The sequence below is a fragment of the Leuresthes tenuis genome, unplaced genomic scaffold, assembly GCF_036924035.1.
Source record: "Leuresthes tenuis unplaced genomic scaffold, fLeuTen1.0.hap1 SCAF_1, whole genome shotgun sequence".
NCBI lineage: Eukaryota > Metazoa > Chordata > Actinopteri > Atheriniformes > Atherinopsidae > Leuresthes > Leuresthes tenuis.
In genome coordinates this window covers 28,995,527-29,013,639 of record NW_027325355.1, presented here as the reverse complement: position 1 = coordinate 29,013,639, position 18,113 = coordinate 28,995,527, and the positions used below count along the sequence as shown (strand labels likewise).

The 18,113-nt window shown below is 45.1% G+C and overlaps 2 protein-coding genes across 2 annotated transcripts; one reads left to right on the top strand and one right to left on the bottom strand.

The window, feature by feature from the left end:
* Window positions 1-995, top strand: LOC140293967 (uncharacterized). Its single transcript, XM_072379567.1, has one exon. It carries the CDS (start codon window positions 48-50, stop codon window positions 810-812), a length of 765 nt encoding a protein of 254 aa, XP_072235668.1. The 5' UTR covers window positions 1-47; the 3' UTR covers window positions 813-995.
* Window positions 996-5,334: 4,339 nt separating this feature from the next.
* On the bottom strand, window positions 5,335-17,479 carry bzw1a (basic leucine zipper and W2 domains 1a). Its single transcript, XM_072377127.1, has 12 exons — window positions 17,372-17,479; window positions 15,359-15,432; window positions 15,083-15,259; window positions 14,901-14,995; window positions 14,750-14,815; window positions 14,224-14,359; window positions 14,032-14,141; window positions 13,771-13,941; window positions 13,384-13,530; window positions 10,931-11,069; window positions 10,337-10,459; window positions 5,335-6,075 (listed from the first exon to the last, which is right to left on the bottom strand). The coding sequence occupies exons 2-12, from the start codon at window positions 15,420-15,422 to the stop codon at window positions 6,044-6,046; spliced, it is 1,260 nt and encodes a 419-aa protein (XP_072233228.1). The 5' UTR covers window positions 15,423-15,432; window positions 17,372-17,479; the 3' UTR covers window positions 5,335-6,043.
* Window positions 17,480-18,113: the final 634 nt, after the last annotated feature.

The following is an 18,113-nucleotide window of genomic DNA, read 5'->3' as shown; positions in this document are numbered from 1 at the left end:
CGCGGCGGGATGGCGGTGACCCAGAAAGCAGCCGTCATTCATTAGAAATGGCATGCAGATCGGCCGGGGGCCGGACGGCGCGAACCCCCACGGTCACCGGATCGGCGGCAGCTGCTCGGCCCCTTAGTGCTATTTTCACCCTGAGGATAAAGTGCTGTGCGGTCCACCGCCTGCCTGCACGATCGCAGCAGCCTTATTCAGAGCAGAGCAACGGCAGGATGAAGTCCACCAGCTGCGAGCGCCCAGCGCAGACCGACGGCTTCGCGTCCGACCTGGACGACCTGGACAGCGGCAGCGACAGCTCCGACGGGAAGTCCATCGGCGGCTGCAGCCCGCGCAGAGAGTCCAGGCAGATGGAGGAGGCAGGGTCCTGCAGTGCAGGTGCGCCGAGAAGGAGGAGGAGGCGCAGAAGGAGCAGCAGCGAAGGTGGAAGAGGCGGTGGAGACGCGCGTCTGTCCGGTGTGAACAAACAGAGGCAGGCGGCCAACGCGCGGGAGCGGGACAGGACGCACAGCGTGAACACGGCCTTCACGGCGCTGCGCACACTCATTCCCACGGAACCCGCAGACAGGAAGCTCTCCAAGATAGAGACGCTGCGCCTGGCCTCCAGCTACATCTCCCACCTGGCGAACGTGCTGCTGCTGGGGGAGGACTGCCGGGACGGGCAGCCCTGCCTCCGCTACCAGGGCATCCTGCACGGGCCCGCCGCGCTCAGCGCGCCCTCCCTGCGCCCCATCTGTACTTTCTGCCTCAGTAACCAAAGGAAAGTGGTGAGTGGGTTTTTGTACATCTGCAGTGCAGTACTGCGATGATGCTGATTTTAGAGAAAACCTCTGAAAGCAGAGCAGATGATGCACCTGTGCAGCCGGCATCCTCTTCATGCTGAAAATAGATCCGCAGGTGCTGAGTGACATCTGTTCCTGGAGTGATTGACAACAAGTCGTGGCGTCCTCAAAGGTTCAAAATAAGTCCTTGACTCTTTGAGTCAGAGGCAAACATGGTTAAATTTAGCATTTACCTTAAACACGGTATGTAAATGCAAAGGTTTTTCTATATATGACAATGTTTACACATGTCTTCACAGATGACGTCAGGCCAGCTGCCTGCAGTAAACAGACACTAATCTGGCACTGGATCAGTTATGCTGTCATTATAACATTTAAATGTAAAACTAGTGACCTCAAACGTCTGTTAAAATAAAACATTTAAACAACTTCTTTGAGAGGATTTCCTTTTTTAGGTGATTTGCTCAGTATGAAACTGGTTCTTATCGAGTTGTGGTGCCTTCAATGAATTCTGTTGCCGGTAAAAACGAGCGTTTCTTTGCCTCCACAGCTCAGAGACGGAGGGAAGCAGCCGGCTGTTGTGTGAAACAAAGCAGCTCCGGACATAAGAGGAGTCCACCTTGATGCCGTTTACATGTAGGACTTTGTAAATATATAGATATATTTATTTTTGGATTAAACTCGAAAACAAAAGACTAAACACTGACAAGCACTTTCTGTTCAGGTTCATGTGCTTCTGAACCGCTGTGTTTTGGCTAAGCTGTAACCTGAGCCGATGTGTTCAGTTGCACCTGACGTGGGGCTATTTTTGGTCCCAGCAATAGTACAAACTACCCCCTGACCAACCACCAACCCCACGTCTGCCTTCTAAAAAAAAAGCCTTGTCACCTTCAGTCACATGGAGGAAACCGAGGAGCAGCTGGTGCAGTAGTTGCTGTCAGTTTGCTGTTGCTTTCATGTGCTGTCAGAATATTAAGCCCCCTGAGGAGTGCTTTAACGCTGCTGCCCCTTTGCCTCAGTTGGAGCTTGGAGCTGGGAATGATGTCTGGCCTCAGCTGCAAGTTGGAGAAAACAGTAGGATCTGTGCGTTGACCAGGCTAGCTATTGAAGGTGAAAATTAATTATGCAGTGATTGATTGATTGAGACACAAACTGACAAAAATGCTAATAAATTGATTTTGAGTTGGGGTTGGTGAGTTCCTCCGACTTCCATGTCAGAAATGTGAGTCCAGGGGGCGTTTCTGATGATTTCTCCCGCTGGGAACTCAAAAAAATCTGAGCTTGGAGTTCAAATGGAATACACTAAAGCCAATATTTCCCTCTGGTAGTAAACAACAAAAGCACCAACAGAACCTATCTTGCTATGTCAAAAACTCAGGAATCAGAAAATAGCAGCTGCTCTCGATGTGCAACAGAAAACGCAACAAGGGATCCAATCAGGCCGTTTTGGTGCATTAAAAGAGAGTTTTCTTTTCTTTTCAAACAGAAAAGCTCAATGTGGAAGTTATCTTACAATACAAAACACCTTTGAAATTATTGGCAAAAAAGTAACATTTTAGGCAGTATTAAACTCATCCCCCAGCCCAAACACGTCAGAACAAAAGATGCAGATGGCCTCTTATTCTGAAAGACAGGAAGTCTGGAAACCAGCAGTCTGTCAAACGGCCAGCAGGGGGGGGGGGGGGGGGGGGGGTAAATCCTGAGAAGTCAGTTCATGTAAAAGTCTGGAATAAAAATCACACATTTCTCACTCCTGCTACCTCCCATAAACCACGAGGTGATGCCACATCCATCCATTATTCTGTCACTTTGTGTTGATTCACCTCAAACATCCGACTCTACACGGATGTTACCTTAAAATTGGATCTGCTGTTTATTTAAGTTTCAGTCACCAGTATTTAAGATAAGAAATAACAAAGACAACAAACATATGTACAAGTTTTTTTCTTTTCTGCAGAGCAGATGGTCATTGGAACCACGACAAACTGCTACTCCCTGGTTCATTCACGAGAACAAAGGGTTATATTGAAAATATTCTATCTGTAGACTGTAGATAAAATTAGCATTAATGCCATGGAATTAAGAAATACATATTTTTTAAACCTTGAATCATGCAAAAGGTTTGAGGTGGAGTCCCAAAGTCAAAACATAGTTAAAAATAAGAAAAATACCACATTTATTCCCGTAAAAATGAACACATTTTAGCTTTTTTTTTAACTTACCATATAAACTGTACTGATATGATAATCTACGTCAGTGATGTTTTTACCTTATTTAAAAACAACAACAACAACACCCAAGAAGAATGAGCTGCTTGACCAGCTGTCCTTTAAAGTGTTTTCTGTAAGCCAGAAAGTTTGCCCCGCCCCCAAAACACTCAGTTCATCTCTGATTGGTCAGCTTCTGTGGCCTGATCAGGCGCCACCAACCATCTTGCACCAGCTCTGTTGATATTAAGAATTTTTTAAAAATCTTTCCATTGGACACATTTGAGTGAACAATGTATCAACATTTAAAAATATTAGGAATTTAATTTGTTTTGGATTAAAATAGGAAGATTTTTACGCATTTCTGCCAACATTGGAGCCCCCAGATGAGTTCAATAAAGCTAAACTTTGAATACACGTGCATAATTTTCCTCTGAGATCAGCACCTCTCAGTTGATAAATCCCTGAAACTTTCACATACTATAAGCTTGAAAGGCATGTTCAAAAGAAGAAACTAATCTGTCTTTATGTGTGTTGGCCGAGTTTAGATCATTTAATCTGGTTTTGTTGGCATTAATTTGTGTCTGACAGTTCCATCTTTACATTTTAAGTGGATTTTCCTTTAACGAGTGATGTTTCTCTTATATAAACTTGTGGAACTGAACTGTTCAGGTGGCTATAATTACAGTGTGAAGAAATGTTTACGTTTTGCATTGTTGCACAGCACATAAATGCAGGATGTGCATCACAGGCTGCCTTTGCACTGATCTGGGGAGTTTAATAATGAAATATTGAAATCGGCTCGATCCCTTGATGTTCATCACACAGCACTAAACCATCACTGGGAGATGTTGCACACTACCTCAGTCCTGTATTTTAAATATGAAGGCCTACCTCTACATCAAACAAGTATCATGACTGTGTAAAAAGTACTTGAATACCAGACAACTGTGTCCTTTGCACATCGCAAATACTGACAAGCTGCTTGAAGAGATAATGTATTTTTGTACAATTAAAATAAAAACAAGCATAACAAACCGTCTTCTTTGTGTATTTGTAATAAAGATCAATAATCGTGTCCTGCTAAGATGCTAATAACTTGTTCAAGGCACTGATTGATGAGACTGAGGGGTTGTTGTGAGGTGAATAATCTTGATTTCTGGCATTAAATCATGTTAAAACTACACAAGAAACTGCTGGTTTTCATCATAAGTACTGAGAACAGCTACATCATTTACTGGTACTGGATGTCAGCTACTTTCCAACTCCACCAACTTGTGCTGGGCTTCATTCTGAGAGAGAGCATTAAAGCAGCATTAAAACTCCACTGAACACACTGATAAAACACCAAAGTGAACATCCACACCAGAGCGATGATGTTCCGTTAACAGTGACCATATTCACCCCAGCTGTACCCAGACGGGAATTTTAATGACTCACTTCTGCTCTTTCTACAACTAATCTGATTCAAATGCTTTTACAGGTCAGCCGTTTAACAACAAACTGCATTAGAGGACGAGAGTAAACAACCACATCAGGTCCAAAGAGGCGGAGAGTATAATATTAGGCCTAATATCCTGTTACCTGAACCTTTAATAAGTGTTAGAAACACCATCGATAAGCTTGCACAAGAGGCAGGTCACTCTTATAGGAGATATTCTTTAAAAAATAAGAAAAACATGAACCTTCTGGGTGTATTTTGAGTGGCTCTGCCGTCCTCTTCATCTATTTAACATGTTCCCTTCGTTGCCATGAAATCAGATTTGATGTTTGAACGTAGATCTGTCCTCTATGCACCAATATCAGGTCCAATGAGGACCTGAAAAAAGGTGAATTTGAAGGTATTCTTAATATTTTAGTTTATTATATTAAAATTAATAATATATAGGTGCTTATGACTCACCCTTTGCTTGAGTATGAGGTTCATTTTGTGTCCAATGACACGCTTTGAGCTTGAAATTGCAGCAGCGGTGGGCGGTGCCTGATCAGGCCATTAGAGCCGACCAATCAGAGCAGACCAGGCTTTTCCAGACGGTTTTTACAGTAAATCTATAAAATGATACGAGCATTGTGGTAGGTGTTACTACTACTTTAAAGAGGCTTTAATGTGTACACTACGGCCTCATTTAAAGCAGATGGAGCAACAAAGATGCAAATAAGCATCTACTATAAATATCAAACTTAATCTGCATTAATTTACCACAAATTATTATTCAAAAATATATTTATAACTAGTGAGGGTTTGACACTTTAAAATGTGACTTTTAGCAGTCTTTACTAACTTGTTTTTACTCCATTAAAACTATAAAGCACTGCAATGAAAAAGGAAAAGAAAACAGTACAACCATTTCAATAATCTTTATTTCATAAAAAAGTCAATCGGATTTATATCAGATTAAAGAAAGTAGAAACCAATAATAATCAGGTAGCTGGCGAGGCGTCTTACAGGGGGCGTGTCTTCTGACGGACTGACCAGAGTGGCCTCGACAGGCAGTACAAGGTTACCCAAAAAGTCAAGAGAAAGGCGAAGTTTTAAAGACTGGACAGGAGCCAAAACATGAGCTGGGCAAAAGAATTTAAATATAAAAGGGCAACGGGGCGGGACAAAAAACTTTGGCAAAACCGATTACATTTTTGTCAGCTTCGTAGTCACATGGCATGAAGGCGAACTCGAACATCAACCAAATCCTGTTTCAGATTCATACACTGAGATCGCGAAATGTTTGTATCCAAATTACAGAAGCTGTTACAATAAAAAAAAAAAAGAAAGAAAAGGGGGAAATTCACCGTTTGCCTCCACTTTGAGTCGCGACACCTAAACAAGTTGTGAGTGAAGGCCTGAGCCCTTCATGGTTTTGTTTAAATACTGTTTAAATGTTTGAATGGTGGTGTGTGTATGCGTGTGTGTGTGTGGGGATAAATAAGTAACAGGAGGTAGAATAGAAATAAGAAGAAACACATTCTACTGCTCCTGCTGCTACTTGTAAAAAAAAGAAAAAAAAAAGAAAAAAAAAAAAATGAAAAGAAAAAGCTCATCTGCCGACGGAGGTTTCAATCCGCCTCCTCTTCGTCCGATTCCGACTCTGCAGAGAGAAGAGAAGTAGGCACGGGTCAGTCAAATCCATCATTTAGAGGCACAGGTCAGTCAAATCCATCATTTAGAGGCACGGGTCAGTCAAATCCATCATTTAGAGGCACGGGTCAGTCAAATCCATCATTTAGAGGCACGGGTCGGTCAAATCCATCATTTAGAGGCACAGGTCAGTCAAATCCATCATTTAGAGGCACGGGTCAGTCAAATCCATCATTTAGAGGCACGGGTCAGTCAAATCCATCATTTAGAGGCACGGGTCAGTCAAATCCATCATTTAGAGGCACAGGTCAGTCAAATCCATCATTTAGAGGCACGGGTCAGTCAAATCCATCATTTAGAGGCACGGGTCAGTCAAATCCATCATTTAGAGGCACGGGTCAGTCAAATCCATCATTTAGAGGCACGGGTCAGTCAAATCCATCATTTAGAGGCACGGGTCGGTCAAATCCATCATTTAGAGGCACGGGTCGGTCAAAGCTACCCGGCGTTTAGAGGCACGGGTCAGTCAAAGCTACCCGTCGTTTAGAGGCACGGGTCGGTCAAAGCTACCCGTCATTTAGAGGCACGGGTCGGTCAAAGCTACCCATCATTTAGAGGCACGGGTCGGTCAAAGCTACCCATCATTTAGAGGCACGGGTCGGTCAAAGCTACCCATCATTTAGAGGCACGGGTCGGTCAAAGCTACCCATCATTTAGAGGCACGGGTCGGTCAAAGCTACCCATCGTTTAGAGGCACGGGTCGGTCAAAGCTACCCATCATTTAGAGGCACGGGTCGGTCAAAGCTACCCATCGTTTAGAGGCACGGGTCGGTCAAAGCTACCCATCGTTTAGAGGCACCGGTCGGTCAAAGCTACCCATCATTTAGAGGCACGGGTCGGTCACAGCTACCCGTCATTTAGAGGCACAGGTCGGTCAAAGCTACCCGTCATTTAGAGGCAACGGTCGGTCAAAGCTACCAGTCATTTAGAGGCACGGGTCGGTCACAGCTACCCATCGTTTAGAGGCACCGGTCGGTCAAAGCTACCCATCATTTAGAGGCACGGGTCGGTCACAGCTACCCATCATTTAGAGGCACAGGTCGGTCAAAGCTACCCGTCATTTAGAGGCACCGGTCGGTCAAAGCTACCCGTCATTTAGAGGCACCGGTCGGTCAAAGCTACCCGTCATTTAGAGGCACAGGTCGGTCAAAGCTACCCGTCATTTAGAGGCAACGGTCGGTCAAAGCTACCAGTCATTTAGAGGCACGGGTCGGTCACAGCTACCCATCGTTTAGAGGCACCGGTCGGTCAAAGCTACCCATCATTTAGAGGCACGGGTCGGTCACAGCTACCCATCATTTAGAGGCACGGGTCGGTCACAGCTACCCATCATTTAGAGGCACGGGTCGGTCACAGCTACCCATCTTTTAGAGGCACGGGTCGGTCAAAGCTACCCATCATTTAGAGGCACGGGTCAGTCAAAGCTACCCGTCGTTTAGAGGCACGGGTCGGTCAAAGCTACCCGTCATTTAGAGGCAACGGTCGGTCAAAGCTACCCGTCATTTAGAGGCACGGGTCGGTCAAAGCTACCCGTCATTTAGAGGCACGGGTCGGTCAAAGCTACCCGTCATTTAGAGGCACCGGTCGGTCAAAGCTACCCGTCATTTAGAGGCACCGGTCGGTCAAAGCTACCCATCATTTAGAGGCACGGGTCGGTCACAGCTACCCATCATTTAGAGGCACGGGTCGGTCACAGCTACCCATCTTTTAGAGGCACGGGTCGGTCAAAGCTACCCATCATTTAGAGGCACGGGTCAGTCAAAGCTACCCGTCGTTTAGAGGCACGGGTCGGTCAAAGCTACCCGTCATTTAGAGGCAACGGTCGGTCAAAGCTACCCGTCATTTAGAGGCACGGGTCGGTCAAAGCTACCCGTCATTTAGAGGCACGGGTCGGTCAAAGCTACCCGTCATTTAGAGGCACCGGTCGGTCAAAGCTACCCGTCATTTAGAGGCACCGGTCGGTCAAAGCTACCCGTCATTTAGAGGCACCGGTCGGTCAAAGCTACCCGTCATTTAGAGGCACCGGTCGGTCAAAGCTACCCGTCATTTAGAGGCACCGGTCGGTCAAAGCTACCCATCATTTAGAGGCACGGGTCGGTCACAGCTACCCATCATTTAGAGGCACGGGTCGGTCACAGCTACCCATCTTTTAGAGGCACGGGTCGGTCAAAGCTACCCATCATTTAGAGGCACGGGTCAGTCAAAGCTACCCGTCGTTTAGAGGCACGGGTCGGTCAAAGCTACCCGTCATTTAGAGGCAACGGTCGGTCAAAGCTACCCGTCATTTAGAGGCACGGGTCGGTCAAAGCTACCCGTCATTTAGAGGCACGGGTCGGTCAAAGCTACCCGTCATTTAGAGGCACCGGTCGGTCAAAGCTACCCGTCATTTAGAGGCACCGGTCGGTCAAAGCTACCCGTCATTTAGAGGCACCGGTCGGTCAAAGCTACCCGTCATTTAGAGGCACCGGTCGGTCAAAGCTACCCATCATTTAGAGGCACGGGTCGGTCAAAGCTACTCATCATTTAGAGGCACAGGTCGGTCAAAGCTACCCGTCATTTAGAGGCAACGGTCGGTCAAAGCTACCAGTCATTTAGAGGCACGGGTCGGTCAAAGCTACTCATCATTTAGAGGCACAGGTCGGTCAAAGCTACCCGTCATTTAGAGGCAACGGTCGGTCAAAGCTACCAGTCATTTAGAGGCACGGGTCGGTCACAGCTACCCATCGTTTAGAGGCACCGGTCGGTCAAAGCTACCCATCATTTAGAGGCACGGGTCGGTCACAGCTACCCATCATTTAGAGGCACGGGTCGGTCACAGCTACCCATCATTTAGAGGCACGGGTCGGTCACAGCTACCCATCTTTTAGAGGCACGGGTCGGTCAAAGCTACCCATCATTTAGAGGCACGGGTCAGTCAAAGCTACCCGTCGTTTAGAGGCACGGGTCGGTCAAAGCTACCCGTCATTTAGAGGCAACGGTCGGTCAAAGCTACCCGTCATTTAGAGGCACGGGTCGGTCAAAGCTACCCGTCATTTAGAGGCACGGGTCGGTCAAAGCTACCCGTCATTTAGAGGCACCGGTCGGTCAAAGCTACCCGTCATTTAGAGGCACCGGTCGGTCAAAGCTACCCATCATTTAGAGGCACGGGTCGGTCAAAGCATGATGTGCTGCCACCTCGAGGAAAAGTGCCGAGTTATTTTAGAGTGAACTTAGATGGAAATGTAAACTTTCCAAAGATGTGTCGCAGTCGTCTGAGTTATTGCTGGTAACTTATCAGGTAAACTTGTTCTCATCGTGTCTGTTTGACATGTCGTAGCTCACAGCTAAGATCTGATTGACTGGTCACTAAATGCTGATGGTAAAAATAAAGATAACAATACAGCAGGGCTGATGGACTTCTTTCAGAGGATTCAGAGAGACAAACTTGTCCTATTTAACCCAAACAGTCTTCCTAAAGTAGCTTCTGCACATGACTGATTCCTATTGTTCTGCAGCCTCTCCCTGCATGATGCCACATCTGCTGACAACATGAGCTTCATCTGTTCAGCAGAGACGACTGAAGGACAGATTATAGAAATGTAAGGGGTAAGTTGAGCATGTGTGGGGGAAATATTATACTGTTATGTAGACATAAAAACGCTCAACATTTGACTCACCTGGCCTTGATTTTGTACTGTGAAGTCCTCCTTTAATGCTGTTAACTTCACAGTTTTTAAAGCTAGCCAACATTTAAACATGTACCACACATGAGGCATGGATGAATATGATTCAATCTAAGGGTGAACTGTAATAATAACTTTCCTTTGCTGCGTCATGTACAGTGAGGGTATGACACCCTGTGCGCTCTCTTATTATTTGGCCTGTTATTTTAACAGCAGCAAGTTGCTCTTCACGCTTTATGATCACATCTGAGTCAAGTGTGGCCTCAACAATAATCTCCCATCCCATAACTTGTAGTTAAGACGCCTGATTCACAATCAAATGTGTTTGTGGTCCATTAAAATACAGGAACATGAAAAGCGCTCTTGGAAATATGAGATTTGGCAGCTCCCCTTTGTTACAGCTTTACAGATTTAAAGGAATGACACTTTGTTTTCTTGATCAGCTGTGATGGAAAAATCATGATCTTGTGGAGAATTAGACTTGTGCTTCTATTGGAGTCAAAATTAAAGGCCTGCTTTGAAAAATATTCACTGTGTGGATATCTTTACCTTCCTCTGCATTCTTCAGCCACTCCACAAATTTTTTCATCTGCTCGAGGAAAACGCTCTTCCCCTTGGCAACGTGGGCCTCAGTGTACCACTTCAGTATGGCCTCTTCGCTCAATACATCCGCTGTTACAAGGAAATAAAGAACCGCGTCAAAGCTGTGCAGAGGACTGCAACAGTACATTTAAAACCCACAAAGTGCCTGGAATGTGCCTTTAAAAAGAACCACTTTAAGAAAAACACTAAACTGATGCTTGGTGGGAAGCACCTCAAGGGTTTTCTGAATGATTAAAGATTTGCTACAGTTTGCCTCCCAACAAAAATCAATGAGTTCAGGGAAAATCTATCCACCAATCAGAAGCTAAAGCTTTGTAAATAGGAACAACAAGCCAGGCTTGCAAGTGTTTGGTTAAAAACGACACCAAGCATTAGAGGTATAATAGTTAAAGGTCGAGGAAATGTTGAAAAATGACCTCAGACTCGTCAGCGTTAAAACGGACTTTCATAAACCTAAAACAAAACAAGACAAACTGTCAGTGAACCGTCGATACTGGATTATGTGGGATGGAGAAGGCCGAGTGGGGGGGGGCGACCGACCTTTGTAGAGGAGCACCACGATCTTCTGAAAGGCCTTCATGAAGTGGATGTTGTCGTAGCAGTACTCCTGGATCTTCAGCAGCAGGCTGAGCTCAGACATACCCTGGGAGGTGAAGGCTTTCAGCAGAGGGCTGTATTGCTGCAGAGAAGCGTGAGACGGTTACATGCACAGCTGGGCTACAGCTAAAGCTCGACTGACCGCCCTCGTCAGTCCACATGTACAGAGGTTACTGACTGAGAGAAAACATTAAACCGCTTCTCATTTCCTCTGTGGGACATCGAGGTACGTTTAAGTACAGCTGAAGTCACCGGACAGACGCCGTCTTTAGGTGACGTCATCAGCTGCGATTATAAGATCAGCTTTTTATCAGAGCCGAGCGACAGTCTGGAAATACTCTAGGTGACAGAATTTTGATGCTTTTAGCCGTCTGATAGAACAGAAAATATGTGAATGAAAGCTTTATTTACATGTGAGCATGTACTGAGCACCTCGGCCCCTCTGAGTCCAGACTGGAGTATACATGCAGGGCGATTCATCTCCCACCACATTATCCGGGTGAGTTAGTCCATCCCTGGTGGGATTATCGCACCTCATGTCATATAAATGTGCAAACTCAGCCCCCTTTACTACTCTCACAGCTGAATGTATGACGAATGCAGTTATTGGAGATGTTCGCACCAGAACTGCTATAAATCCAAGACTTAAGGGCTCAGGCAACAAGCCTGCCCTGGTTCTTCATGAATGCAGAATCCTAATCCTCCTCACTGAAAGAACAACAGGTCGTTGCTCGGAGGAAACAACAACAGTGAATTTGAAGGTCATTTTAAAAGATTGGGCAGCTAAGAGCAGCAGGGTCTGTGCAGAACAGGAAGGATGCCGGTAAAAAGAGTTTCAGGTGAAGGTGTGAGACCTCATTTAAAGTTACTGATAAAATGAAGAGCCAAATGTCTCATTGACAGACTTCATTGACAGGACGAGGCTCTGTAACAACAACAGAGACGTTAATGATCCCATCTGCAACTCATGTTAACACCATAGATGTCAAACAAATAGGTCAATAGTTGGATTATTGCTGTGCACGCACACATAAATAAGCCTGCATCACGTAATCAGCCGAGTGAGAACAGCGTCATCGGCTCTCTGACCAACTCTGACGCCCGGTCAGATGCGTAACCATGACAGCAACTTTAACCGCAAATTCCAACACGGGAAAAGGGCCTGCAGACAGACACGAGTCAGGAACCTTTGCACTGTGAAGATCAGTGAGAAAACGCGGTGAGTAAATCAGGGCTGCCACAAACGATTATTTTAATAGTCGACTAATCACCGATTTTTTTTTTTTTTTTTTTGATGAGTCGACTAATCGGCTCTTATGTATATTAAATGTAAAACATAGAGCTTATCGCACCAGGATGCAGCTGCTCTTATGTAACCATTATCTTTCAGCTTGGAGTGTTTAAGGTATGTGCCTTACTTAAAAAAAAAAAAAGACAATATCATAGTTCATTAACCCTTTAATTAAATATGCAGCTTGTTGCAACAAACAATTATTGAACTGTGTAGCAAACACAAATAAATACAAGTTGGGTTTTTTAGGTTTTTTCTTTCCTTCATTTGTCTCTGGCATCAAACTCAGCTGCATTTAAATCAAATGAGGCACCTGAAACTAAGAAATTATTCAAAAAGTTTTGGTCTCACTGACTCTAATATAACAGCAACATGTTCAGTTTGGACTCAGTCAGGACTTCTGCTTGCTGAGGTGTGGATGTAGCTAGCTTTGAAACAAAGCCGTCCATTTAAGATGAACATACTATTTTAGCACTGAAACGTTAGAAAACATGAGCGTTCCTATTCAAACACATCACTGTTATAACATTACAGAAAACATGTGTGCTAAGGCTAATTAATCACATCGTCATCGCTAATGTTAACGTTTAAAGCTATCAATATGAGTAAGTAGCAAGCTAACTCTCTGTTTACGCTAATGTTAGCAGCTAACTAGCCAGTTAGCTTACCAAGATGACGGTCCCTCTTTACAAGAAGCCACAACAACATGCTTCCTTTCCAGGTGCATCGTTGTTGTGCTGCAGTGGAAGGCAGGTTCTGCCTTACAGATATTGCATTGCACACATTTGTCTTTTGTTTTCTTAAAATGCTCCCATACTTTTGAGCTGCGTTGCCGGGTAACCATGATACCAGAGCCCGTCTGGTTTAACTTCCTGTGACATCACGGCTGACCCCGGTTATCATTACTGTGCATGTGTGTCAAGGACAGAAACGCAGACGCAGCAGCTTTGAGAGAAAAACAAAGTTTGGGGGAAAAAAACCGACGCATCGACTATTAAATTAGTCGTCTACAGTTTTAATTGTCGACTTCATCGTGGCAGCCCCAGTGTAAATGTCACCAAAGTTCTTTGGACACTTGGAAAACAACATTTCAACCATTGCATACCTTCAAGTGTTTGATGGCTTGTTCGGTCACCAGCTCTTCCTTCTTGTTCCACTCCACACAGCTCATGACGCTGGTCCAAATGATGCTGATCATGGCCTGCTCAGAGAGGTTTGCCTTTTTCATCTCCTCTCTGGTGAAGGCAATGATCTGAGATGAACACAACAAGGTTAATGTTCCGGTTAGCAGCCACCAAACAAGCCTCTTATCGCTGAACTCCTCATTTATATTTAACTTCATGAGTCACTGCAGGTGCTTTTAATGTGAGGTTTACTGCTCATGCAAAAAATAAGCAACACAACAAAAAGGGGAAGTGTTAGAAATGTAAAGAACCACTGACACGCAGGCCTTTAGCTGCTGAACTATTAACCCTACAGGCCTGCATCTCACCTCCTTCTGGGGGTCACCACGGGACATCATCTCCTGAAGCTCCTTCTGCAGCTCCTTGCGGGCGCCAATGGATTGCTGGTTGCGGGCGAAGTCGGACAGCTCCTTCAGTCCGGCGTCGGTGAAGTACTTAGAAAAATGCTCGCAGCTCCGTTTGTTGGCAGGAAAGAGTTCCTGTGAGAAAGAGGCACGTTCAAAAATGTGAGAAGACCAACTACAACCTGAAGAGAGAGTAAAATCCACACATCTACACAGTTCACACACCATCAGCCTGTTGTCCATGCCAACTTTGCGGAGACTCCCAGCAACAGAGTTGATGTCTTTCTCATTGATCCATGATTTGAACAGCTTGACAGCGAAGGCTGCAGAGACTCCTGGACAGAGACGACAGGTTAGTGTTTGACAGAATCTGTGCCTTTAAACATCCAGAACATCAGACCGAAAGGTAACGCTCACCCTCTTTGACGAGGTTCTCGTTGTAGAGGCTGTTCAGGATGGAGGCTGATATGTTGCCATTGGCCAGCAAAATGCCGGTCAGCATAGCAAGTTTGTTGCGCTCAGACTCGGTGAATCCCTTTAGAAACAGCAGCAGCTACAAGCAGAAACAACCCAACGTTTGTGTTTACAACATGCAAAGGTTCAGACTTTTCTAACCCGTTTTCACTCCCACAGGTGCCGCAGTAGCGAGTTTCATTGTTCAGGAGGTGAAGTCTGTCTCGCAGCTGCCAGCCTGCAGTGACTCATGTCACAACAGGCCAATAAATCCACAACGCTGTGATAGAAATTTGGAACTAAATCCACTGACATCACTGATAAACACAAGCCAAACTGTCACTTCTGTCAACAGTTTGTCCATAAGCTGCATTTCAAAAAGAGACGCTACTCCGACCCAACCAGAACAACAAGAGTTACTCTGTGGGAACACAGATGGCAGATCTCCTGTATCTGTTCAGGATCTGCTTCACTAAAAAGAAAAACTCACCTTCTTGATCTCCTCTTCGAAACCCTTCTCCAGGTACTTGTAACGCCTGATCAGCTTGTTAAAAACCTGTTTTGTTGGAAAAACAAACACTATTCAGTCAAATGTCCGGCCACCTGGCTGTTTTTAAACAGACAGCGAACATGCTTTTTACCTGAGCATATGCTTGCATTGTCTCCAGGTCTTCTTGTGCCGTGAAGAGGCAGAACTCGGTGCGGGTCATGTCGTCAGACAGAGTCCCACCTGGGGCTGGAGGAGCAAGGAAACAACCATTTAGATAGATAAAAATAAAACAGCCACCTGATTTAAGACCTTGCCACATCTGCAGCTACTCACCCAGCATCCCGCCGGCCACCAGGATGTCAAAGAGTGTCTCTGCATACCGGCGGTAGTCAAGCTTGGCGCCAGAGGCATCAAGGAACTTCGCAACCGCTTCCAAATCAGTGCCAGTTTGATTCAAGCCTTGTACGATACTTTCTTGAAACTGAGTAGGGTCAAATCTCTCCTTTTCATCTGGGGAAAGTGGACACACATGTTGGGTAAAGAGAAAAAGGGCCTCCAGGGGGCAAAGAGACAGTCTGAGGAGAAAACACCTAAAGCGGCAAAGCTTACCTCTTTTCCTCGTTTTGAAACGCTGGCCGGTTAGCGTTGGCTTTTGCTGCTTTTGATTATTCATAAAAGACACCCTGAAAAGAATGAAACCCAGCTGGTTAATGTTTACATAAGATGTTAAGACTCCGCTGGATCCCAACAGTACACAGTGTTCTTTATGGGTCGTTTTGCCAGTGTTTGGGTGTAACTTGGGAGAGCTCCACTTCAGCATAATGAGGCCTCTTGCAGAACTAGAGATTATACACGAGTAATTACATCAGCTGTAGACAAAGTCCATTCATCGTTTGTTTTTGCCTCAACTTTTATGCAACAGTTATTGTGTTGAGAATAACGGACATTTACAGCTGCCGAATATGGGCAAATGGAGGAAAAAGATAAGTTAATTAGACGATTAATTTGTCCTTTATGCTGACTGAACAATGGGAGACGGACAAAACGCAGCCGCCCAACTTCCCCACGTGGGGATTCTGCTACTTTCACTGACTGCTTTGTGGGCAAATGTGAATCTGTTCACACGTTTTCAAAGAGCTGTGCAGTGGAGATGATCACGGTAATGTACAGAGTACTGCTTCCATCCCACTATCAATCAAAATCAAAGCAGATTGTGAATGCCACTGTGTACATTTCAATGCACAGTTAAACTGAATCGATTAATCGGACTATTCTTGTCCCAGGACCGCTACCATTGGTAAGGATGTCCACTTTCAGCTGGTTAGTACCTGCTTCTACCAGCTGACCACTACTCTGATGACCAAAACAATTAAACAAGTTAGTTGGTGGCAAATTAGTACGATTTTCTTTTCACAAATGACACTTAAATAAAATAATTTGATTTTTCACATCACAAACATTCAGACTGCATTATAAACTCACTTTGGGCTCTTACCTGATATTTAGCAAATAAAACTAAACTGTAGTATTATCAGAAGGTAGCGGAATAGACAATATATCCACCATGGCTGTAATAAACAGTTGTGGTTGGTACTTCAAACCAAGATTTATTACATTTATTCCTGCTTCTAGAATGATAAGTGAAACGGAAGTGTGAAGGAAATAAATCAAAGTACTCGTCCTGGTGCACAACATATATTACCTGGCTGATGGAGTCAAAGAAACAAGAAAAAAGAAGTAAAACTCCACCACTCTGCAGTACAAAGACGTAGCGGAGTGACCCTGACACGTGAAAAGTTTGTTCTGCAGTCAAGCTGAACTGTGACTTTATTCTCCCACGTTATAATTCAACAGATTCACATTTGCAACCACAATCCAATTTATTTCACCTGAACTGACGCAAATTGATGTTTCCAAATCACATTCTATTTGATTTCTCGTGAGTGGCAAGCTACAGGTGAGCGTTTTAACAACCACCCACACAAAAAAAAGGACGGAGGACTTAGGAGACAAAAGGCAAAGCGAGCAGGTACAATGGAGCTAGTGGGTGTTCGGCCGTGATTTCAACCAGGTGCTGCCATTTCTGCCTTTAATCAAAGCGAACAGGTGAGAGTCTGCAGCGGAGAACATTTTCAACGTGTGTCGGACTGTCATTTCGCCATCTGCTCGGTTATAATCGCAGATCTTCTACAAGTACATCTGGCTAATTGTGGATTAGCGCTGGCTAACTCCGGGCCTCACCATGCGCCGGGCCGCCGCTAGCTAGCCGGGCCCGCTAGCGGGCTTACGATGCTGGAAACATCGCTCAGCGACAGTTTATACACAGAAAAACATCCATATGAACCGGTATGGCTTGAAACACAACCTGCTGTCGAAATGTCACGACACGCTCCGTGTTAATACCGAGGCAGGCTTTAAAAATCCGCCAGTTGAAATTATGCTAATGCTACACTAGCTTGCCAAACTATAGGAAGCAAATTCGCCCTCCAGCGGCGCCTGTGATAGCAACGTTCCCGGGTCCGAAAAAAAATATTTTACACCATCCAACCACACATGCCGGAATGTTTAGGCAAAGGTTCACGCGTAGGACAACACGGGGAAGGGAAAAAATCGATTACTCACCGAAATTAATGCAGATAAAAAACGGTTGTTAAACAGGGGAATTGAAGCAAGTGTCGAGTCTCTGAGCGGCCCAAACAAAAAGACCTTCCCGTCAGTACTGGCTCCGCCTGCTGCGCATGCGCAAATCAAAGGATGGGACTTTCCGTTTGGAGTACATAAATAATTAAAAATTAAATCAGGATGCAAAAGTTATCAAGCTGATATAAATATTAATAAAGTTTATTAAACATTTATCGGTTCGTCACACATAGTGGCACATTTGTAACTAATTTGCGATTTTTGGCACTCGTGGCTTCCTTAAAGCATTTTCTGTGGGCCAAATGCAGAGGTTGTGAGCTGGTCCTGATTTGGGCCATAGCTGATGTTATTTGGGCCAGATGTGCCCATAATTTATTGGCTTGCTTTGACATCAAAAGGGGGTCAGCAAGGGGTCTGAGGGTCGGGCATGACCCAAATGCCCAAAGAAAATCCAGGCTTTGGCCCTTCCTGCAACATAAGTGGCTGAGTTTAGGCGAGCCACACTCACTCAGAGACAACACTTTCCTTCAAGGCTAAAGGGCCAAAGAATACTGTTGATATGGGCCATGTCTGGGAATCCAGCGAGACCCTGCACACATAAGCACTGAATTTAGATATTGCATCTCATGGATGGTCAAAAACTGACAGCGGACAGGAATTACAAAGTGCTGAAATATTCCAACGCACTGCAGTTCTCCCCAGATTTATAGGTTTTTTTTCATCC

What these genes read in the sequence shown, in the direction of transcription:
- bzw1a (XM_072377127.1), bottom strand. Translation starts at nt 15,422, where the DNA reads ATGAATAATCAAAAGCAGCAAAAGCCAACGCTAACCGGCCAGCGTTTC. An exon ending in TCGAAGAGGAGATCAAGAAG is followed by an intron (nt 14,360 to 14,749) that starts GTGAGTTTTTCT and finishes TTCTGCTTGTAG; the next exon opens with CTGCTGCTGTTTCTAAAGGG. An exon ending in CGTGGTGCTCCTCTACAAAG is followed by an intron (nt 10,460 to 10,930) that starts GTCGGTCGCCCC and finishes TCCTTGTAACAG; the next exon opens with CGGATGTATTGAGCGAAGAG.
- LOC140293967 (XM_072379567.1), top strand. Translation starts at nt 48, where the DNA reads ATGGCATGCAGATCGGCCGGGGGCCGGACGGCGCGAACCCCCACGGTC.